Below are 24,708 nucleotides of genomic sequence, written 5' to 3'. Positions count from 1 at the left end.
ATATTTTGAAAAAGATTTTGGTAATTTACGCACTTGAGGTTAAGTAAAGTACATCAGTTTCTTAATGGTTTCACTCTGCAATTATCTCCTGCTCATATAGCTGTGAATAAGCACAACCACATAAGTGGAACGGCTCAGTCTGGTGGGCTGTAGCTACCACTCACATGAGGATTCCTGCTAACACCTTGAGTGCCAGATTGTTTTTAACCCTGCCAATAAGTGGCAATTTCCTCTAACAATGGGAAAGAAAATTGCAGCAGAAAACCCATTTCTCCTCACCCACTGTGATACATTTAGGCAAACTGACTATGGTTGAGGGTTTTCTTTTTTATTATAAAGAATAACACTTAAGAATAACAAGATTAGATCCATTTTCCCTACAAAACGTAGCTTTGGTAAATATGAATTAAACCAGTGTCAGTTCAGCATGAGTTTTTGGAGAAGCCAAAAGAAACCACTTCTGTTGATGATGTGATATAAAATACTTTCATGAAAATCAAGCAAAAATATATTCTGATCTAAATAAATGCATGCTTCTATAGAGAAATAAGGGCTTTCCCATTGCGCATCTTTCTACAGGCTCCCTGCTGAGCCCTGTGAACTCAGGATTCTTCCTGCCTCTGCAGTCTGCTGCCTGGAATTTGACTGAATTCCAAAGCTAACCCCTATTTTAAGGAGAATGGCTGCTGAGAGGAGCAGCACTGCGTTAACGAAATGCAAAAATATGCTGCTGTGAGTAGTGAATGCTTGTGGATTCCTGACCTACTCAGATTGCCTGACCAATCTGTTGCCTTATATGATGGAGTGATAGCATCAGTAGAGAAAGGAAGATACCTTTCTCTGATACCATCTACCTGGACTTCTGGAAGGCCTCAGATATGGTCTCACATTACATTCTTAACTTTAAACTGGAAAGATATAAATTGAAAGAGTAGACTGTTCATTGGGTAGGGAATTGACTGGATGGCTGCAGCCAGAAGGTTGTGGTCAACGGCTCTCTGTCCAGGTGACCAGTGGTATCTCCCAGGGGTCCATCTTGAGACCAGTGCTCTTCAGCACGGAGGGGATTGTCCCTCTCTGCTCTGCCCTCATGAAGTCCCATCTGGAGTACTGAGTACTGTGTCCAGGCCTGGGGCCCCCAACATAAGAGAGACAGAGCTGCTGGAGCAGGTCCACTGGAGGTCCACAAAGATCTCAGAGGGCTGGAACACCTCTCCTCTGAAAAAAGACTGAGGGAGCTGGGCTCGTTCAGCTTAGAGAAGAGAAGATTCTGGGGAGACCTCACTGCGGTCTTCCAATACTTAAAGGGAGGTTATAAACAGGAGAGACTTTTTATACAGTAATAGGATGAGGGGGGATGGTTTTAAACTAAGGGAGGGCAGTTCAGATTAGATATTAGGAGGAAATTCGTTATGCAGAGGGCAGTGAGGCCCTGGCACCCAGAGCTGTGGGTGCCCATCCCTGGAGGCGCCCAGAGCTGGGCTGGGTGGGCCCTGGGCAGCCTGAGCTGGGAGGGCAGCCAGCCTGTAACGAGGGGTTCTAATTGCATGATCTTTAAAGCCCCTTCCAACCTAAGCCATTCTATGATTCTACGATTCTATCAGCTGCTGGGACTCTGGTAGTGTAAAACAAAGACTATTTCTTTATCGAGTATGGATTAACTCTGTTCTGACAGCCTATGTAGTGTTAATTAACGTACATAAAATAATGCTTAAAATAACTCTTGTATGCTGAATTCTAAGGGATTCGGTGCTACTGTAGTTGAAGTTGTACATGTGTGAACCTTGTCAAGAACAGAAGGGAAGAGGATTTTTTACACTGATAAAACTGTTTGATGCAACTGTAAGATAGTTTTACAAGGTATTTTAACTTTAACCACTTTGCTGCTGCTGTTTCAGCTGCCCTGCATCACTTGAATTCTTTTGGGATTTGAATGAAACCTCAGCCTTCAGAGAAATTCAGTTCTGCTCAGACCAAAGCAAAGCACTTATCAGGTATTAGTCTAAAGGGTATTTCTGTTTTATGAGCTATATTTACACATTTAGCAGGTCACTTTCTATTGCAATTCACATTTAAGTGCACTGGAAGCTTATTCCTTCATGTGCTATTTAATTTAAGAGGATTTTCTTCTATTTCTCTTAATGTAGGGCAGTGCTCTAATGGTACTAAAATTAATTCTACTAATAGTTCTGGTAATTCAGTGGATATTACTAACTTCCATTTGTTTGGTTCCTTTTAACCAAATTCATTCCAGTGCTTTTAAAACCTTTTACTTACTATGGAAATTAGATATGATGTATCTGAAAATGAGTTTGCCTTCCTCTGAAATGCAGCTACTTTTCAAATAAAGTATACTAATTGCTTCTAATATTTGCGTGAAGGAAGTGTGTGATCTTTTTTTAACCTGAGTATATAATCAACAAGTGCCTGATATTATTTCTCTCCGTCTTTGAAGTAAAAAAATCAGCATCTAACAGAAGTCTATCTACCAGCCACAGCATGTGTGTGCATGTGTGTGTGTATGTACACGAATACATGTGTACACATCTTCCAGTTGTCGTGTGCCAGCGTTTGGCATCAGCAGTACTGTGCATGCAAAACCTAGGTGCCTGAAAACTAGCGTCTGCTTGACTTCACAGTAACAATAGCAAGTATGCACATTCAGTCGGTGCCTCTGAAAATGCTTCCCAAAATATAATTGCTATTTCCAGCCTTGGGAGTTGCAGGACCCAGAAATACAACAGGCCACTTATATAACTCACCTTATTGCTGTTGTGAGTCAAGCAGCACAGGGCAGATGTTTTTTAGGGTGCTTTAGGGTGTTTTATTTGGTAATGTGTTACTTGATAAAGAAATGATTAGGCTAATTGAGGGAAAAGCTAGAAAGAAATAGGTTAAAGAGGTCTTAAAGTACAGCTTAAAATAATTAAATCTGGCAGTCTTTATTTAGCAGAGACAAAAATAAACATCAAGTTAGCAAACAAAGGACAATAAAAGGAAACAAATGGTATAAATGATGCAGCAAAAGAATCACTGATGTACACTATAGTTTCTAATATCTAACTTGTGAATGAGGAGAAAAATGTACACATGTACATATGGACACAAATATATACATTTAATACTACATTGTCTTTTTTTTTTTTTTTTTTTTGTCACAACAACCAAGTGAAATTTTTTGCTAGGTAGATGGATATAAATCATCTTTACTTTGACTTAAAGATAAAGAATCCCCACTTCCACTTATTTTTGTTCCTCTTCTCCCTGGAATAGTGGGAAAATCTGTTAATACTATTATCAGGTATGGCTGTGCTCCCAAACTGCACATTGCAGTCATCAGTCTCATAATACCTAGGTTTTCCTTGGCATCTCCATTCTGTATGAGTATTTATTATGTTTGTTATGTTTATTATTTATTATTGTATTTACCTTAGTGCTACATAGCCCTGTTGTAGATCAGAGTAAACACAAATGATTCCTGCCCTGAAGTGCTTTACAGTCCAACAAAGAAATGGGAGAAATGAGGAAAGCAGACAGGAGAGGCAGCACAAGGAATTGTGACACTGTACATTAGACATTACAAAAAAGAGAAGTTTTTAGTAAGGTGTTGAAGACAAACGATCAGTAACTTTGTGGCTGTTTGGAGGATCCCTGGTAATCAAAGGCGGCCAAAAGAACACAGAGGCAGATGTTTAAACATGTTACAGGTGGGCTGTGAAAACTGGCATCATGAGCTGAAGGGAGCTGCAGTAAGATCTGAGAAGTGAGTGAATGGAGATGGCAAGCAAGGTGAAGACAGGCTATCAGGCCTTTCAAACTAAAGACACCTTAGTAAGAATCAACATGATAGAGTAGGCTGAGCCAGTGGAGAGATGAAAAGAGAGAAATAATTCAGTAAAAATGACAGACTAAGAAAAATGGCCTTTGTAGCTGCATTCTCAATGGGTAAGAGCAAGACAAGGTTATATTTTCCAAGGCCAAAGGAAATGATATTGCAGTAACTGAGATTTGAGAAGATGGGAATTTAAGCTATATGGATAGATTCTGACATAGTCTAAATATAAAAGACTACAAGAAGGTCTGAGTCAAAGATGATTACATACAGGCAGATAATAGTGTAATAGATTGAGTTCTTGTGGGAGAAGACACGACACTATTTAACTATGCTGAGCTTAAAATGACATTAGAGTTCTCAATTAACTAGTTCTTATCCATATGGTCCAGGGATTGGGTGGAGGTTGGAGTATTTGCATGCTGTCTGGGCTGATTATGACCCAGGCACCATATGCTGCCATAATACACAGGCACCATCATACATAAGGATCAGGCTCAGAATTGCAGAGACAACCAAAAAATATCCCAACAATTAAATAATGTATGCTCCTGCAGATCCAAATGGCCATCAGGTGAATCATTGGTCAGGTTCAGTTCCCACCTTACAAGCATCTGACCATGTGGATGTGGGACTTGTGAGGCCCTCATGATTGCATCCAGTGGGTGAAATTACCACTTTAACGTGGTAATAGTGACCCAAACCAAGAGTTTAGCACACCAATGTGCAGTAAAGAGGCAGAACTGAGTGGAAATTGTTGTTTGCACTGTAGCTGTGGCACATGTTGTCTGGGGATAAAAGATAGACAAGAGAAGCAACCCACAAGGAAAGGCCTGGTTACCACCTACTGAAAATTGGAAGGCATAAAAGACGGCTTTCAGAAATGAGTTTGTAGATGTGTTAGAAATGGAGAAGCAGGAAAGGAGGAGAACAGTGACACGGGGCAAGGGTGGGGAATATTTGATCTGACAGATTAATGTGGAGCAATGGATGCAATCACTGAAGGCCATATGGGCACAAGGCTGGAGCAAGGGATGGAACCAGCCTGGAAACAAACTGGGACACAAAACTCGGTTCCAGGAGTCACAAATGAGTAATGCAAAAACAACCTTTTTATAATGTCAGAGAAAAACTTTAAAATGTGATCTGAAGGAAAGCCTGAAAGAATGATCCATTAAGGATCTGTGAGCATGCACATGTGTTTATCTGGACAAACAGATGTGTACCTATATATATGTGTATATATATATATTCTTTACTATGAGAGTGGTGAGGTTCTGGAACAGCTGCCCAGAGAGCTTGTGGATGCCCGTCCATCCCTGGAGGTGTCCAAAGCCAGGCTGGATGGGGCTCTGGGCAGCCCGGGCTGGTGTTAAATGTGGAGGTTGGTGGCCCTGCGTGTGGCAGGGGGATGGAGCTTCGTGATCCTGGAGGTCCCTTCCAACCCTGGCCATTCTGTGATTCTGTGATATGCAAACCAATACACTGATTTAGGAATCAATCAAAGCAAAGCTTCAACATCGTATCAGTGAATTTTCTATCTAGTTTTTACTTAAAAGGGTGAGGTCGGGATGTCCTAGAGAACAACAGACAGGACTGCCTGCACAAAGGCGAGGAGTCCTTCCTCCTTCCGCCCGCTGCTCGCTCCTGCTGTCACAGCTCGCAGTTCCGCACTGCAGCCAGCACGCTGGTGTGATGGTTGTGCCCGTGACCGCCAACAGCCGCCGATCGACACCGCCGTTCCCTCCACAGAGGACGCGTTCCCCGCCAGCCCCGCACAGCGCGGCCTCAGCCGCCTCTTCCCAGCCACCGCGCCCCGCTCGCGAGCGCCGCCCTCCGCGACTACATCTCCCGGCAGCCCCCGCGGCTCCCCGAGGCCTACATCTCCCGGCAGCCCCCGCGCGGCGGCACGGCCCTGCCCGGCGGGGCGGGCTCGCGGTGGGCGGGCCGCGCTGTGCGCCGCACTCGGGCCCGCGACGGCGACGGCGGCCGTGTCGCGGTGAGTCTGCGGGTTGCGCGCCGGGTAGCGCGGCGACCGAGGCCCCGGGCCCGTCCCGGCCTCGCGTCCACAGCCCCTCCGGTGCCGGCCCCTCGCCGCCCCGCCTCCCTCGGTGCCCGCTTGCAGGGCTCGGCTCGGCCTTCTCCGGCCCGCCGCCCTCCCGTAGGGCTCGGCCGGCCTCGCCTCCTCCTGTCACGGCTCACCTGTGGCCGCACGCGGCTCCCCGCGGCAGGGCGCCGTAGCTTAGCGCTGAGGTACCTTTGAACCGTAACCGTCGTCTTTGTCGCGATATGAAAACGCGCCGAGTGCCCCGTGTGCGGTTGTAGACTCGTGAGCTGCTCTGCGGTCTGTTTGTGACTGAGTGAAGGTTTGTTCTGGCGTGTGTGGCTTCCATGCACCGCGAGTGTTGCCAGCTGGTTCGGAATAAGGAATGGCTGTGGGATGACGGGTTGTTTTTGCTTGGTGATCTGCATGCTGCAGGAGTAAGACAGAGGAATATACCTGTGTGTGTGTTTTAGGTGCACGTGTCACTGGAGTGGCAGGAAAGGTCTCACCTGTTTTTGTACAGAAAGCCACGTTTTTCTTGAGCCTGCATAGAGCAACATATGTGAAGCTGGTGCTGAGATCGTATCGATGTTGAGAGGTATTCAGTGGTTGTTCTCTAGAGCAAGTATTGGCCTCTCTTGAGAGACACTAATCAGGACTGTATGTGTTTGAAAAGCACTGTGGACATCCCACATGGTTCCTGTCTTGGGTCTGTGCCGTGCTTGTGACTAGCTAGCAGTCATGCATTCGTCTAACGAGATTTGAAGGGGGCTTATCTTATAGTTTTGTACATTATCACTGTACAAATCTCTGTCCTGGTAGCCTTCTTTGTGGTTAAAAAAGAGATTCAGATGTACAATTACTAACAAAGTTAGCAAGTGCATCAAGCCTAAAGGCACTCCTGGGGCTGTATGTTGTTTATCTTTCTGTGCTTGGTCAGCAAGTGCTTCTCTTGGAAGCTTCCTTTGGAAGGCAGGGGCTGTAACATCACTGGGCTTGAAAAAGCTAGTGCTAAACTATTCCTGATCCATAGAGTTATGGTGTTGACCAGGCTAGTATCAGTGTAGAATGCAAGGCTCGTTTCATGAGAGCTAACTGTAAATCTTTAACAGTCTGGGTGCTCCTTTAAAGGAGACAATATTGCTTTCTGCTAAGAACTTGAATTGTGTAGAAATAAGTTTTACTTCATTGTTTGTTTCTTCTGATTTCCCCTAATTCCACATCACCTTTCATGTGAAATTCTTTCGTGAATGTATTTGGGAAAAGAAACAAATGCCAGTATTCATTGGAAACAGATGACAGAGGAAATGCGTAAGAGAGTGCAATAAGATGCTCAAAAATGCCTAGGGAACATAAGGTTAGTTAAAAGTCTATGTAGTATTTACCCATTAGAGACGTTTCAGCTGTCTATCTTAAAGATTCAGAAGCTTTTCTTAGTTCCAACAACTTGATGCCAAACTTGCTGACAGAAGAGAAAACTGAAAAAGAACTAGAACTGTTTGTTTACTTTGTCCAGAATGTTTTAGTAGCAACTGTTCTGGCTTAATTTTTTTTTTCCCCCCCTTTCTGACGTTATTTTAAAAGTAATGGCAGATGGAGCGCTCTGGCAACTCTAACAGTGTCTTCATACCTGTCGCATTCCTGTCAAGAGCCAGCTACAGCACAAAGTCAGATGTTTGAAAGTTGAAAGGTGTTGCCCTGTGTTGCCCTTTCATCGCACACTGAGGCGAGCACCTCTGTTTTTTCTACAACTGAAATGACTTACTAAACATGGAAGCTTCTGGGAAACTAAAAACAAAAGTAAGTGTTTGCAAGAAGAGCAGGTTACGCTTTTTATAGGAGAGGATGTGTGTTTTTTCAAAATAAATCTTTGCTGTGTGGTTGCAGATGATGAATGGAAGGGCTGTATGCCAGAGGCTGTCTGCTCTTTGACTGGAACCATTAATGCGTAACATACAGAGGCAGGTGTGAAACATGAAAGTATCCATCTTTCTGTATCCGGCAAAGCTCCAGCCTGCTGCTTGAAAGAGCATGCCCAACAGTATAGTGCTGCCTGAGGAATAACTTAGGCAGGGGGCTCCCAATTTTTCCCTTTTTTGGGAGTGAGGCAAAGAACTGTTGCTGAGTGACTTCATCCAAGCCCTTAGCCTACTTCTTTTCTAACAGGGATGAGCTCAGAATAGCACTTTCTCTATAGTATTATGTGTAGTATGCAGGGAAGGAATCCATGTAGTGGAAGAGGGAACTGGGCACAGCAGGCAGAAGACAAGGACTTCGATGCGTCAGTTGTACATGTTCTCAAAGGAAGGTTGGTTAGAATGACATCCCCCTTTTCAGGCTTTCCTCCGCTATAGTTTCATATTTTAATAGAATATATCAGTGTACAACAGTAAAATTTTCAATTTCTCCTGTGGAATCATCAGTTAAATCTTTAGCAATGGAGCTATAGTGGCCCAAGGGGATATCTTTCAAGAGGAATGAGCAGAGAGCAGCTGAAGACTTCCTTAACAGAAAACTTTGAAGCTGTGTTTTCTATCCCATAGGCATTCCTGTCAACTGCATCAGCTTTCGACAATGTGGGAGGTATGCATTTCCTGCAGGGGATGGAAAGTAGAGAAAATAGTTTGGGTAGGTTTAGAAAGCCACGAATCAGCCTCCTGACATCAGTATGCTACAGATGTAATGTTGATTCTAGAGGTAATGTGACAAATGGTTCCTAAAAAAAAAAAAAAAACCATTTGCTTCTGTCCTGCCACCGAATGTAGCGTGATTTAAAAGCTGCTTATTGTACAGGGCTCATGGATAGAAAGAAAACTGCTGCTTTCTTTGGTATGCTCACATAACTGAACCTCCACTTCAGTCACCAGAATAAATATTATGAACAAGTCAGGAAAGAAGACAAATCACAGCACATGGAAGGTGTTACCCATAGAACAAATACAGGAAAAGCAATGAACAAGTAAGAGAGGGCAGAAGTAATTGCTGGCATATCTTATGAGGAACACACCTCAAACAGATGCTAGAAAACAAGCTTTAGCAAATAGTTCTATTTATTACAACTGAAGTAGGTCCTGTTTTTCCTTGTTGCTGTGATATAAAGCATGAGAAGTATCTGACTAACAGATCAAAGTCCATCTGCAGAGAAGTTACTTAGTGTCCCTTAGTGTCCCTGATGGCTTCTGCCCTACTGTATCATCTTTCTGTGAGAGAGCTGTTATTTATTATCCTGGCTAGCATTTTTGCCAAAAAAAAAAGCCAGAGTTTTCACCTTAAGCTGTGCTTTTAGTGTAATTTGAAAGGAGGAAGCAATTGGGTTGATAATTGGAAAAGTGATGTTTTGAACTTGTATGTGAGGTCTTGCTGAAAGTCATGAATTATTTTGAAAGCAGAATGGGAGTTTAATTCTGGGAAAGGTGAAGACAATAAAGAAAGCCTTCAAACGGAGATAGGAAAAATATCAAGACAGAATTGCAGCTTTCTTTCTTTCTCCAGCTGTTATTCCATACCTGGTTTGCTTGTGCAAGCTACATGATTTATTTTTATTTTTAACAAAATTTGACTCTGGAAAAATGCTAGGGCAAAGTTTTTTGCCAAATGCTGCCATTTGTGTAACTAAATTGTCAGGGTATTTTTTTTTGTTTGTCCAAGGTCTTCATTCAAATGTGTTCCAAACTGCTTGATGTAGTGATGCCTATAGAAGAGGAGTGTGCAGGCAGCTGGCATGCTGCTGCTTTGTTTCCAGGGTTAGTAGCCACTTGTGTACAGACTTTTCTTCCTATGCAGCTGTTCGTGCTGAGTTCTTTGGGAACAGTGGGACAATGACTTGCCCCTTATGGGTATGGGGCATATTAGGGAACTAGAATATGCTTTTTAGGGAGAGGAAGCCTTTCCTGTTTCTTCAGAAATGTAGCACTTCACCATGTGAAGTACAGCTTGCTGCTCACTCTCTAGCAGAGAGCTGGCAACATTAGCAGTGCTGGAATGCTTTTTTCTTAAAGGTAGAGCAGCCTGCTGGGGCATTTGCTTCTAGCAAACAGGTAGCTCCAGATTTCGGGCTTTTTACCTGAGTGATGCTTTTCTTTTTTTTTTTTTTTTTTTTCTTCTGGAGGATACAGCCATCTTTTATATTCCATTACTGATGAACTTGATTAACTGACTTAGAAACTTCCTTGCAGGAGGGCGAGCACTATTATACGTTCTACACACACGGTATCCCCTGAGGCTTGTACTGCTGACATGCTTTTTGTGTTCTAGTTACGGCTTGAATTGAGAATGCTTTCAAAGAGACTTGAAAGCTCAGATGCTTTCCCTAGGCAATGTAGACTTACTAAGTGCATACGGATGGGGAAGATCACTCCGACAGAGTGAAGAGAGAGAAGAACTGCTAGTGGCACAATCTGCTCTGCGATCAGTGGGAACCTAAGGAAGGGTGAAGGCTGCGGACTCTGTTCCTGCAAGGTTACACTTGGGAGGATTTTACACCCCATCTCTGTGACTGCAGAGTAGAAATAGGAGATTCTGTTGTCTGGCAATCCACGCTGACTGCCCTCTCTGGATCCTCTCTGGAATAAGAGCAGATAGAAGCATATGACTTGATGTCCAGAGGGTTTTGTTGATGCATGGGATAAATATGATCTGTCCTTGAATTCTGACAGCAAGAAATTGTAAGTGTTGTTGGAAGTGGTGTAAGAGAGCCTCTTGCTGTTGAAGTGATTCTTCCCGCAGGTAGGTCAGTTTTCCTTATGCTGTGTGGACCTTTCTTTCTGATTAAATGGTGTAACATGTAACAGGTAGTCGTTGCTGACCACAAGTAAACAGGTGTAAACATAACTTATGGCTATTAAGTGAAACATTAGGTTCTAACATGTAAGTGTATTTGTTTTGATACTGGAATGCTCTGCCTTGTGTTTTTTGTGTGTGGTTTTGTTCAGCTCTGTGGATCTCTGATACCTTATTTTGTTTCCACTGCTGAGTTCCTTTGCACTGCAGTGCACCTGGCTCAGTGCATGCAGAGGAGATGCAGTTACTTCTGCAGACCTGGTTGCTTGGTTTTGGCAGTCTGGCAGACTGCCTTCGTTGCTGCAGAGCTTTCTTGTGACTTCTGTATTCTTGTGTATATCTAATACTAAAGCTTTATTAACCTTCAGTGAGATGAATGACTGCTGTTGACTTCATTAGATTAAATGCTCATTAATGAATGGTAAAGATGCTGATACTTATTTCAGTGACTCTGATATGATAACTTAGATGCTGTTGCTACTCTGACCTTTCAGCACTGTTTCTTTTACTTTTTTCAATGTATTTTTTTTTTAAAAGATTTCTATTCCTTTCTTCTCATTTCATGGTTCTCTTAACCTTGCTTCTGTCTTACTAATTCCTAGAGTTCTGCACTATTCTATATGTTATTCCTGAAAACCAGTGTGTTGCATTGTATTTGTTCTCTGCAGTTGTGGTTCTGACAGATGTTTTGTTTTAAGGATATTGACTTCACTGCACGCTTCTAATTTTGTCATGGGAAACAACGCAGTGTGTTCATACCAGCTTTGTAAGCTGTTGTACAGAGGGCAGTTTTGTCATACAGCAGTATGAGATTACCTTGTTATTATGAATCTGTTTCTTCATGCTTTGCTTCTTCCACTTGATTGAGGGTGCAAGTACCTCTTTTCTATTTGTTCATGCTAACTTAGTTTCCTTCAAACACAGATGTTTTTTGTTTTGTTTTGTTAAAAAAAAAAAAAGCTTACTAATCTTATGTTATTTTTCTTCTCTTTGAACTGATTCCTGATTTGGCATGAAAGTAAGTTCAGTTTTATCTAGATTGGCAGATGCACTGCAAATCTTAAATGAGTAATGTCTCGATCACTTTTGAGTGTCGAGATAGGAACTGATATCACTTCTTCTGGAAGTGTCTGTATTGTTCTCTGAATTGCTTTAACAGCAGTTGGTGAAGGGGCTTTGTTAATTTTGTAGCTGTATGATTAGGAGAACCCTTCGTGATGCACAGATTCTTTTTGTTTTTTCCTCTGGAGCAGGTTTGTGAGAACCTTGTGCCATGGTTCCCTTTGTGTGACAGCACAGGATGCTTCTGAAAACCTTCTGTCAAACATTTGGTTTTACCTTAATGACAAACCTGATTCTAAGAAACACAGCTGATTCTCATGCTTGACTCTCAAGGATCGTTGAGTCCAACTCTTGCTTCCACACAGTTTTGTCAGACTTGTTGCTCCAACTAATCAAAAATTTTAAAAGCATTTTTTTCCAGAATACTAATACACTGCTGGAGGGTCAGAAATATTAAATACTCAGAAAGCAGTGCTCACAGTGATGCACTTGATAGAGGTTACTTGACCTAAGATGTTTGTGGTGTTAGTCCTGTTGGATTGCATCCTTTGAACACAATCTGATGCTTTATACACATACGGATTTGGACCCTTGAACTGGCTTCTTGAAGTCTGGCCTCCAGTGTGTGACCTTTCCAGGGTTGTTGTGCTTGCATTCCTATGAGCCCTAGGAAGCAAAAGTGTGAATGTGTTCTTTAATGGAATTCCAAATCCCGAGGAACTTAGTTGTTGTTGTTGTCAGATGATTGGAGCCTGCATTTCTTGGTAGTGTTACCGTAGTGAATTCAGGTAGTTTTAACAGAGCTTTGTTTACTAGTTCAAGTCCAGTAAATGGCTTGGTCCCCTTGCTGTGCTAGATTGAAGGGAGGACGCTCAACTGAATAGCAAGTATTTCTACAAAGTCGTCTGACTTGGTTTGATTTTATGGAGTTATTTAATTCTATTAACTGCTGGCAAATGTGAGGTTTGTGATTTGCAGCTTTTGTGCAACTGTATAAACAAGTGTTACTGGGAAATAAAATGTGTTTGAGTGGAAAACTACTTGCAGGACTTTCTTGTGTGGAAGGACTGCTGCTGCTCTGTGAGAATGAGAAAGCTGTTGCTGATGTAAGGCTAAATGAAGGACACTTGTCAGTTGTGCTTGGCAGTGTTGGGCAGGTGGCCAGAAAAGGTTTCTACAACTTGGCAGAAAAATATATATATATATAATTTTTTAAAAAAAAAAATCATGTTAATTTTAAATGTTTTTGAAAACTTGATTGCTCCTGGGAGACAGAGGAGTGCTGCTTTGTAGGTGTATCCTTGTTCAATGGACATGAGGTTAAAAATGAGATCTTGATCTTCTTGTTGCTTGAAAATGGCAGAATCAGAGTAGTTTGGTTGGAACTTCAGGGATGTTTTGTTCAAAGCCTTGAGATCAGACCCGACTGCTCACAGTTTTCTTCTGCTTGGTCTTGAACCTCTGAAGATGGACATGGCAACATTTCCCCTACCTACCTGCCCCGTGGTCATGAAAATGTTGCTTTTGTTTTGTTGTTTTCCTTTATTTTCTTCTGCTTTATATCAAGATGGAATCTCCTCACTTTCAGTTGGCTGCATTTTGTCCTCTGTCGTTCATCACCAGGAGCTGTGCCCGGTCAGTTTGCACCCCATGGGTGTGGGTGTCAGGCTGAGGCCCCAGCCCTGGGCGCTCACCCGGCTCTGGGCCCAGCTCCTCCTACAGCCGGGGCCAGATGTGGGTGCTGTTCTCTGTGCTGACTCATAGGTGCCGTGTAGAGAAGAGTGAAATTAGCTGACCGTAGTTTACTTAAAAGTAATAACGAAATAATCAGATGCATGTAGTTAGTTATGCACGTGCTGCGTAGTTTTAGGGCTTTTAAAGTGTGATCGGCTTTAAAGCGAAACTCAAGTAGTGCTGCAAGAATTCTTCTCTTCGTGCTGCTGAACTAAGTGAACTACCTTGAACTTTTTTTAATGGAATATTCAGTGTGTTAATAGAAACAACTTTGTCAGATAACCTTACCTCCAGTACATATTTATTCAACTCTAATTACTTTGAATAAGTTTAATTTACATTACTGAAGCACTGGAAATAAAACAGAGTAATTGATTGTAATACTATAATAAAGTAATGTATAAAAATAAGAGTTAGTGAGTTTGTGCTCTCAGGAAAGTGTGCTCAAAGGAATGGTTGGAAGGATGGCACGCAGCACCAGTGGTACCCAGAGCACACACCTGGAAGGCATGATGCTGGGGAAGCACAGCACACCACGTGTAGTGCCACAGCTTGGTCAGAGCATAGTGCACGTGTTGCATAAAGCAAGGAAGGAAGCTGAGGACTTTTAAAACTTTTTTCTGTTCCCTGTGTGAGCAGCAGTGGCACTGTTGGAAGCGGTGATACGTGGCAGCAGGCAGTTGGGCTGGGCTCCCAGGCGCTGAGCAGTGCCACAGTGCTCAGCTCACCCCGTGCCAGGGCTGCTGCCAGCATTGCTGTGTGGGCAGCGAGCCTGGGCTGCCAGCTCCTTGCTGCAGGTGCAGCACTGTTTTGCAGCGCACGTCTCTTCAGGGCAACCACATCTTTCCCAAGGCCCTTCTCTGGGGCTTGTTTATGCTGGCTTGTCGCACGCTGCTGGTGCAGTTTCAGGTGTATGGGAGCTCCAGTAGAACAGCTGCATTGCTGTGGAAGAACTGGGGCTGCTCTGCTCAGCTGACTTCTACCTTCCTCTCTTTGCCTCACATGCTATTTTTCACTTAAGATGTGAACAAAACAACCATTTTGTGTTAAAAATATAATGTTCCCATATTGTTGCAGTACCTTCAAAGGTTGTTTGGATCTTGCAGTGCCATCTGTTGCTATGGCATGTGCAGGAGTGCTGTAATGTCACTGTGAGCCTGCTGCCATGCAGGAAGGAGCATGGGCTGGTTTGTTCTGGTGCAGAAATCTGTACAAACCTGGTTTGTTGCGTAGTAGGAGAGAAGAGGCTTATTTTAGGCTGGAATATTATGATGTTGTATCCTGAAATCACATACTGCTGCTCTCCCTCAAAATAGTAGCTCTGAAAAGTTCTGTGCTTTGTCACTTTGGCTTGATGAACAGTGTGTGCCTAACGAATGGGAAGCGTGATGTGATGTGAAGTTACCCATGCGTGTCCTAGAGATCTCTTGTGCAGTATCAGGAAATGGTAAAGAAGACTAATGCTGTATTATGCAACTCTAATTGATATCACTTTTAAAAAAGCCATTTTCTTGTCAGGTGTTGTGGCTGTTTGACCCAAAGACTGGACTCTCCCCCTTCTGCTGGGCTCACTGAAGTTTCACTTTTAGGAAATGGGAGATTGTTTTCAAATGTTTTTGTTTTGCTAAGTGAAAACTCTTGATACAAATGCTCCACATGGATTGCATCTCCTCGCGTGTGTATCCTGCACCTTAAAATAGGCACACTGATGTTTGTTGGCTTGACTAATAATAGTATGCAAACAACTGAATTGAAGCATGCTGTTTGAGTCAGAGTGTATGGGAGCAGATTCTGGAACTGTTAATGAGTTTCTTGTTAGATTTGGGTGCTTCTAAGTAGTGGCCTCGAATCACGAGACATTTTATATATATATTTTTTTAATTAATACCAACTTGCAAGATATTACTGGGGGCTCCTAGTGTCCAAAGGCTCAATTTCCTGTAAGCAGTGTGTACTCTAAGAAGAATTTTAATTCTCCAATTCGTGCTTTCTCATCAGATACTCACTATGGCCTCATCAGCAGCACCTAAATATAATTCACACTCCTTGGAGAGCTCCTCAATTAAAAGAGTAAGTGTAACTTCTTCATGTTTTCTGCATCAGGGTTCTCAGAGATCGAATATGGAAGATTGTGGATGGAAAACTGAATACTTGAGTGGTTGTTTGGTATTTTTCTTGGTTGTATATACTTAATTTTCTTGCTAAAGCTTTAATGAAGTTAAGTAAGCTGGTTTAAATATCTGTCAGAGTGGACAGGTGAAACAATCTGGAATGCTAGTTATGAGTCTCCTCAAAGTCAATTCTAATATACTGTTATCTTTGCTTTCTACACTGATATTTTATGGTATACTTGCATATTTTAGGCAATTCTGTGCCACAGAAACATTCTGAATTGCAACTGATCAGTTACTTCTAGTCATGTGGTTGGCCTCTTTTTTAAATGTTGATCTTTAGTGGGAAATGCTCATGTTAAAGCAGGCTAAATGACGTTCCCCTTTGCCTTTAATGTGGTGTGGCTGAGGAAAAGGTCACCTGTGTGCAAGAAAGCAGAAACTAAGGTTTTATTTAGCTTTTTAAACATTTCTTCAAAAACAAATTCAGTGATATTTATGAATGATGAATAAATGTGTGAATTCACAACTATTACATTCTGTCTGCTCATTTGTGATTATATTGCTTAAGTGATCTCATTTTTAAGCCAACAGACTTGGAAAATCATAAGTAGAAAATGCATAGAGAAATAATGGTATAGATGTTTAGTGTATCCTAATGTATCCTAATGTGTCCTATGTTCTGCAGATAGGTTTAACTGTTTCTTTAGAATAAGAGACTAAAGCGTGCTGATCTGACAGAGCTATTCAAGCTTTAAATAATTAATAGTTGCAGTGCAAGATAGGGATATGTTCCTCTTTTGGTTCACTTTGTCAGTTTCTACTGTGGGTAAGGCTTTTCTTTCCTATACAGAAATTTAAGATTTTTTTTAATCTGAAACTTGTAATAATTGCAAATAAAATATGATGTGCTGTTCTACTTTTCTTTCTTTAGTCTCTAAAAGATGGAGCTAACTGGGAAAAAAGTGAAGAAATACCCCGTCTGCCAGGAGAGACTAGAGTTACAGGTATGAGGCCGTATGGCTGTCTAATGTGGTATGGGCTTGAGAGCCTGGTGTGTATGGGGGGGGGGGAGGTGGGGGTGTGTGTTTTAGTGGCTTCTTCCCATAATCTGGAATGGTTTGGACTGGGGCTGAAGTTATGTTAACATGTCATGAATTAGTTTTTTCAAGTAATCACTTCAGAGGATTTTTATCACGCTTTGCAAGTAGTAATTTTTGCAGACTTTGAAATCTTTGTTTCCATATGCAGTAGGTTCTCTAATGCATAGAAATTCTAAGTCAACGTGTATCACTATTTTATAAGTGTACCAGGCAGTATGTATCTAGTGACATGAATCCATCTCAGCATTTTGAATTCAAAGGATGCCACACATACATGCCGCACAGCATGCTATTGGTATCTTGTACAGGGGTGTGCAACCTTAGCCCCAGTTGTGACTACCGCAGGTACAGCGTGATGCTTCCTTCACACAGCATGGCGTGCACTTATCTACTGCACACTTGTTTGCATTGCCATGTGGTGTTGCAATATGAAAAAGATTAATGTATTGTGGGCTGTGTTCCTTAGTCGGTACAGGCTCTTCCTGGGCTAGAGCCTTACACTCATGGAAGTTTGCTATGAGGTGTGAGAACACAACTAAAGATGTCTCTTATTTGCAAAATTGCTCCTTCCCTTCAACCCAAGTATTTGTTATATTAATTTGTAAGCCAGTCTGGCTGAGGGGAAACCAAAATGGTGATTCAAAGGAAGTACCTGTGTGTTTAATGAGGAGAGCTGGGGAGGCATGAGGATGTGGTGAAAGAATATTTGGTATGATCCTTGTGACAATTATCTCTGCTTTGGGGGAGAACACTGGAAGGATGCTTGTTGGGAAAGACAGATAAACAGTGTGAGTTAAAGAAGTGAGTGGATGAGGAGAAACAGGTTGTTTACATTGCTTCCATTAAGACTTCAGTGGAAGACTTCAGTTAGATGTGTATATTTTTGAGTAGTGTGTGTTGGTGCTCATTGTTTAACCATCCTTGCTGAAAGTGCTGATTGCCCTCCTGCAATTGATTGCCTCAAATTGAAATGTAATGGTTCTCTTCTGGATGGAGTTCCCTAAGAATGTCACAACACGAACTGCATACTGTAATGCAGGAGGATTGGTTAGAGGGCACTGAAAGATGTGATGGTATCAGCAAAAGAGTATATTTGTTCTGGGGTGGTGAAGAAACTGGTTCAGTAGTCGCAGGGAAGATTTAAATCTTGTCACTCTGTGTCCTGCCCTTTCCTACACAGTGCCAATAAAAATACCAATATAGCTGGGGAAAGCTAATGAAATCTGCTGGAGGATTTGAGGCAAGTTTATTATAAGAAACTTTCACATTTTTTTAATAATTTAAGTGGAGAAAAGTCAGATTTATTACTTTAATTCATTCAGCTTTCTTTAGAATGACTCTTATGAGTACATCTGTCTTTATTTTACTGCTGTTTAATCAATGTTTTGCTTAGATTTGACTTTTTTTCTTCCCCCAATGTTTAAGAAATGCTGCATTTCTTACAGACAAGGATGTTATTTACATGTGTCCATTTAATGGCCCCGTTAAAGGAAGAGTATACATCACAAACTATAGGCTGTACCTAAGAAGTGTGGAAAACGTAAGTAATATGCTACAACTACTTCTGAGGGATTAGTGAATTTTAAAGTCTCTTCTCTTCAACCCTGCTGCCTTTGGTTTACTTTGTGGCCAGCTCATTTGCTTTACCTTTGGCACATGTATGCTTGGAATTGCATGGGAGGCTTTTTACTTGAAATGATCTGTAACATTTGTAATAACTATATTGTAATTGTTTAATGACTGAACAGTAATTGCCTTTGTGCCACTGAGAAATCCTTACAAAAATGGATGTTCTTTGAGGTTGAGTATGTTGTAAATACATGATTTTTTTTCATGGTGAAACTACAGTTTAAGCACTTAGTGAACTGAGAACTTTACTTTTCATTTGTTGGAGCTTTTTTTGATAACTGTTCCCTTCCTGCTTGCTCTGTGACAGAGCAAAGGCAGCAACCAATGATGTGCACTACTTCTTGAAATGGCTGTCAGTAAACCACAGTTTTGATTGTCCTTTCTGCTGGAAGAACATCGTGTGGGTGGTAGGAGGAGTAGTGTGTTCAATAAGCAGCATCAGAAAAGAGAAGAAAATGTGCTTGTTGTCTATTTCTATAACACATTTAAAAAGAAAAAAAAAAAACAGCACACGTTTATAGGATTATTGAAGTGAGATCATTGTGGTTACAACTCACTTTTTTTTTAGTGATTTCTTCATTTTGTACTGCTTTATTCTATACGTCAATGGAGCAGGCATAGCAAGCAGAGGGAATTAGAAATATGTAACAGATGATATCTTTTTGGGTGCTGCCATATTTTCTCCTGCATACTCTGTCTTATGGCATGAAATATCCAATCGTACAAGCTATGGAAGTGATGCTCAAGGCTGTAGACCATAAAGACTTTGTAATATGTTGGAAGGGGAGACTTGATCAAACCCAGAAGCATACTTTTGCTTCCTCTTTGTATTTTGTTCTACTGTGGTATGCATAAGAACATTTTACCGAAGTTGTCTTCTCAGATTAATCCTCTCCTTACCCAAAATTTCATTGCAGGATCCAGTTGTGGTATTGGATGTTCCACTGGGTGTAATTTCAAGGATTGAAAAAATGGGAGGAGCTTCAAGCAGAGGAGAGAATTCTTATGGATTAGATATAACGTGTAAAGTAAGACTCTTCAATAATTCAATGGGAAATGAAATCTACAGATTCCTTTTCTCGCTGTTTACCTACTTACAGGAATGAGAACTGTGTATTCCTCACAGCTGAATTTAAAAACAGAACTGGACAGGGAAGTACCTTTGTATAACAGGCTACTTACTGTGGCCTCTGTGTGTGAGGGGAGGGATTGGTCTTCATTTCCTAATTGCTGTTTGACAAAAGATTTTGCACAGCAGTGGTAAGGTATTATTCCTGCACCACTTAATTATTTCATAGGATCTAAAAGTAATTAAAAAATAAAGTCTTTGAAGTCACCTCAAACAGGTTTTCTAAGCAAAAACTGAAAAGCAGATGTAATGGCTTTCTCTATTTCCTTATTCTTGCAAAAAAAAAAAAATTGTTGCCATAAAAAAAAAAAAGAAAGAGTTGGGGGGAGTTTCCAGTGGGTGAATCAGGGTCTTTTATTTGACTTGCTAATGGAGTATGTATGCACATACACTCACTTTTTTTCTCTGTAGTTAATGTACAGATTGTCTTCTCATCGTTAGCTTCAAAAGTAAGCAACTTGGACAGTAGTCTAGAGCAATCACTGGCAAATTTGGGTGGCTGTATGCCAAAGCAGTGCGTGCACCGCACAGAATTGATGCCACATTGTAGAATTCTTAAGCTCACTTATATTTTGTGGGATAAGAAAAAAACCTGAGCATTCACAGCAGTTTGAGGTGTGTTGCAAGCAGATTCTGAATCATATTCAGTGTGTAATACAACATTTGTCCATCAGATAGGAGTATCTTACTGCCCTGGCTCTCTTAAAGGTAATGCCTTTGTTTTAGGATATGAGAAATTTACGCTTTGCATTGAAGCAAGAAGGGCACAGTAGAAGAGATATATTTGAAGTCCTCACAAAACATGCTTTTCCCCAGTCACATAACCTGGTAAGTTATATTATTTATACTACTGAATCATCTTAATGTAGAATTGTTGCCAATTAACTTTAACTATTGGCCTACTAATGGATATCACAACTGCCTAAGAATAACAACAAGATCTGATGTCAGTATAGAGAATTAGTTATTTTGTTTTGCACATTTAGAACACTTACATCTGTGTATCTTTAAAATTATGGATACTTTATAATGTGCTTCAGGTAAACTGCTGAGCACCTCTGGTTCATGTATATATCATTGCTTAGAGCTCGCATGTTGTCCTCTCTTGTAAGGAAATCTTTTTCAGAAAAAGAAGACTTGGTAAAGCAACACCTGCTTTATTAGCAGTTACTGATGAACCGGACAGCTAATGTAGTAATGGATTTGTGGAGATTTGTTGAGGGGAAGAAAGCAACACATAACCAAACATGTCCTCTGGAAGTAGTTGAGCAGCAGTGATGTTTAGCTAACCCTTAGCTTGTTTCTTTGCTTGGTAAATCATTTTGACATTCTTTATGCTAAATTGTAAATGCTAAAATTATGCTAAATGTTAAATGTAAAATTCAGCTTACATTTTATTGGGATGCTTATATTTAGGATAATTGTATAACTTTAACAAAATATTGGAGTGTCTTCAAATGTTTAAGAACTTTTCTCAGGGAATTGTTGACTGTATGAAGCTCCAGCAACAATCTCAATTCCTTCTCCTAAGATGCACATGAATCAGTGGATAATTCTGTATAAATACTTGTAGCATTGGCCTGTATGACTGACTGACTTTTTGATATCTGATGGTCTGAAAAGGTTCTTCGTTGTTTCGAGCATTTTATATGTTGCAAAAATAAATCAATTATTCAAGTATGATTGTGGTCAGTAACTTTGTGTACATCTAGCTATAGAGAAATACAAAGCTTTATGCTTGTTTTCTGTGCTTCCATTTACAATTGGTGTCTTCAGTGAGCTGCAAGGTAGCAGAGAGCAGTGCTGTTCACTTTGGTGTAATTAAAGCTATTTGCTCTAATGAGTGAATTATTTAACCTTGAAACGTATTTCTGTTCTTAAATAAAAAATTATTATGTGTTAGAAAGTGAGAAATAAGACCAGTTTGTTTGATGATCTGGACTTTCAGGTTGTTTGTTGGAGATGTGTTTTGGCATGGCAGTGATCTGCCATCAAGCCCTGTGTATTGAACATACATCACAGATGTGCTCTATCTGCTGATTTTTAGATCTAGTGTATCAGTCTGTTATTTTCTGAAGTTCTATAATAGCATTAATAAATTACCTGGTTTCACTTCTTAAAATTTATAGGTAGTGGTTAAAGCAGAATGAACTTGAGTTGAAAGTACTGCGTTCTGCTGCTAAATGTAATATTCTGCAAGCATACTTCAAGAGTGAGTGCTGAATAGTGACCTTTTCAACTAAATTAATGCTAAAAATAAGTCCTTCTGTGTAGGAGAAGAAAACCAATTCATAGCTTAGTTCATCTTTTCAATACTCTTGTGCCTTTTGGCAGCTTAAAGCGTGAGAGGTAGAGTGGCATTTCTGTTTTCTTTTGAGGAAGAGAGCTAAGTGCTATTGAGAAAGTGGGTTAGTGTAGGTTTGGGATTGAAGCAGGGGTCCCAAGTAGTCAGAGGATCTCAGTGTCCATTTTGTGTATCCCACCAGACTCATTCTGCTTTCCAAGCTGAAATGGAAAGCTTTGTTGTCTTTGCATGGCAACCCACACTTTATGCCACTGCTTTTTACAGTAAGCAGGATATTCTTTAAGTTACAGCTGTGGACAACCTAGTTTGTCTTGACTGATGGGTAATTAGTACTGTGCTTAGATGGTCTTCAGTTGAATCATGACTTTGAAATAAAGCCTTGAACTTGCAAAGAGTTTGCTTCATAAATGAGTCTTTTTAATTTTTTTTAACTTCCTTTAAAGTATCTACTGACATATCACTTAGGTCAATTCCAAGATTGAGATTCTGTCAATTTCCATGAAGTGAGTGTAGAAGAATTAACTTGTAACTGGGTTAGGAGTGTCCTTTGTGAAGTAGTTTTCTGTTGCCTAACCCAAGTACAGGGTTTGGAATAACATGGTGGTAAAATGTGGACTTAAGATAGGCTTTGTCATTGAAAATATCAGTGTTTCCTGTTCTGTGGAGGTAGTGAGTAACATGGGGTAACGTGTAGTAACTCTCTACTTACTTACAAATGTGACTCTGTGGATAAGCCTTAGACTTTACGATGAGTTAAGCAAGTCTTTGACATTTTTGGTGTGCTTTCACCGTGTTTCAGCAAATAGTTGAAGTTGATCCTGCCAAAGATGAGTGTTTCTGCATGGTTGTGCATTCCTGCTGCATTTTAGTCTGTGTGAGTTTTTGAGGCTGCAGGATGAACCAGATAGGGAACTGAGATGAACAAAAGTCAAACAAGGAGAAAAAAATAAAAGGTTTACCCTGAGTCATTTCCTCAGCCTTGTTAGCTTAGCCTGAGGATGGGGGCAGGGGGCGAGGACGTCTGTAGGCGTTCTTTCACAGATGGATGTGGGTGTGCAGGGAAGATGGGACTGTCTCTTTCTGTGGCTGGTTTAAAACACGGTTTTGCTGGCTGAATGGGCGACTGGGCTGTGTGTGTCTGCCTTCTGCTTTGAATGTTCGCTAACTATTTGTGGTTCTGCAGGGAGATCTACAAAGAATAGTGCTGTGGCTTCATGTGACAGCTGGATGAGGATGGCAGCTGTCTGCTACCAAAATGCTGAGGTCTTGCTTTTTTCTGGTGTTCTGTGCTCTGCCTTCCAGCCCTGCAGTTGGTTCTTCCTTTTAGGTCATGCTGACAGTTGTATAATCACAAAGTAAGCCAGCGTAGCTGTTTTATCCAGAACAGAATGTTCTGTTTTCTGAGTTAGTTTTGTGCCATTTTTAATAATTTGAGGAGACCTGGTTTGTAATTAGAATGTGTCAGAACCAGTGCAAGGGAGGAGATGAGTGGTACAGGGCACAGGGAGGGGGAAAAAAAAACATCCTACTTCTATTTATTTTTTTAAGCAGTGTTAAGCTGGTAGTTCTGCTCAGACTACATTGTAGAACTGTATCCCAGGTCTTTGACTGTTCAGTACTGTTCTTGCTTATGCACCTCTGCAACGGAAAGGAAGTATCAGGAAAGTAAAGATTTTGATTGCTTCTGTTTTCCTCATATTGTCTGCTTCTTACCCAGATGGTGGGTAAATATAGCCTGAAACATTATTTCTGAATGGAATGTGCTTATTAATCTCAAGGTTTTGCTCTTTTACCACTCCAAAACCAGTATTTGAAAGCCAATAATAAATAACAAGTCTCTACTCAACTGTTTGTTAATCTCAGTGTTGTTCTTTGTTCAAACTCGCAGAAGCTTGTTCTTGGCTCTCCAGTTTTAGCATAGGCCAGGTTGACTAACATAATACCTAGCAGCTCATCTGACTCACAGCTTAGTTGATGTGGAACAAACAGATGCTGTTCACAGTCCTATCGTGCATTTGCAATCTTATGATAACTGGAAGAAAATCCTTGCTGAAATAGTGGTTTTAAACATTTTAAAACACAACAAACAAAACAAAACAAAAAAACCATAAAGCAATGTTATGCATCTATAGTACCCTACAGAATGTGAAATATATTTAGCCTCTGTCGTTCCGTTTCTGAATAGCAGCTGCTTCACTTCCTGATCTTATCTTGAAGCTACATCACCTTTTTTAATAGATTATACATCATGGTAATACCTACACAATATTTATTGATTTCTAACCTTGTGAGTTCTGTGGGATTGCTGGTTTTGATGAGAGACACCGTAGATGTCTGTCTGTCTGTCTGACTTCCAGCTCTTGTTCTGGACATAACTAATTCTCCCAGTAAATTCCAAGTGCCTGAGAGTCAGATTGTGTTCTTATTGGATCTGTAAGGATGATTTTGGGGTAGCAGTGGGACAGGGCCTGTCTGATGGAGCCCCAAAAAATGTCTTGAGGCTTCATTCTGAATGTCTCAGCACAGTCTCAGTGTAATAATGGTAAGGTTACCATTTCTCAGAAATTATATTAAATATGTGAACACTACAACATCTTAGTTTTCAGATGAGCAGGTAGAATGCAGCCAGCTGAGATGTAGTAATGACATGCCTAAGTGGAGGACACTGGTACCTTTGTTTTCAAACACACTGAGAAACTGTCAGCTTTTTCACTAAGCTAAAGCCTTGTGGTTTACTTAGGAAAAGCATAAACTGGTAAATTAGAAGTAGGGAGGGGAAAAAGTCATCTTCCCATGTTTAACTCTTGTTCTTCTCTTTTGCTGTATAAAGATCAGTAAACACTCATAAGTTGTATGTTATGTTTATGTATTATAATTTTGTAAGTGAACACCTAACTACTTGTAGGCCCACTGCCCAACTGCACTCAGGTGGCAGCTGCTCTCTCCTTCATCTCACAGAACTGCATTGTGTTGTGTTTTT

At 41.0% G+C, this 24,708-nt stretch overlaps 1 protein-coding gene across 3 annotated transcripts in view; it reads left to right on the top strand.

The window, feature by feature from the left end:
- Window positions 1-5,709: 5,709 nt before the first annotated feature.
- The window catches only part of MTM1 (myotubularin 1), a 41,961-nt gene continuing 22,962 nt past the window's right edge, over window positions 5,710-24,708 (top strand). Inside the window, exons 1-6 of one of the 3 annotated variants that reach the window (XM_085230863.1) lie at window positions 5,710-5,831; window positions 15,450-15,521; window positions 16,497-16,569; window positions 18,111-18,205; window positions 19,212-19,322; window positions 20,150-20,251. In XM_085230863.1, coding sequence (XP_085086989.1) covers window positions 15,459-15,521; window positions 16,497-16,569; window positions 18,111-18,205; window positions 19,212-19,322; window positions 20,150-20,251 — 444 coding nt within the window. In that variant the 5' untranslated portion in view covers window positions 5,710-5,831; window positions 15,450-15,458. Of the gene's footprint in view, window positions 5,832-5,867; window positions 6,086-15,449; window positions 15,522-16,496; window positions 16,570-18,110; window positions 18,206-19,211; window positions 19,323-20,149; window positions 20,252-24,708 lie in introns of those variants that run through there. The other 2 variants (XM_085230862.1, XM_085230861.1) reach the window with 2 other exon arrangements.

Source organism: Meleagris gallopavo, chromosome 9, assembly GCF_905368555.1.
Source record: "Meleagris gallopavo chromosome 9, MGAL_WU_HG_1.1, whole genome shotgun sequence".
Taxonomy (NCBI): Eukaryota; Metazoa; Chordata; class Aves; order Galliformes; family Phasianidae; genus Meleagris; species Meleagris gallopavo.
This window is presented reverse-complemented; position numbering and strand designations above follow the sequence as displayed.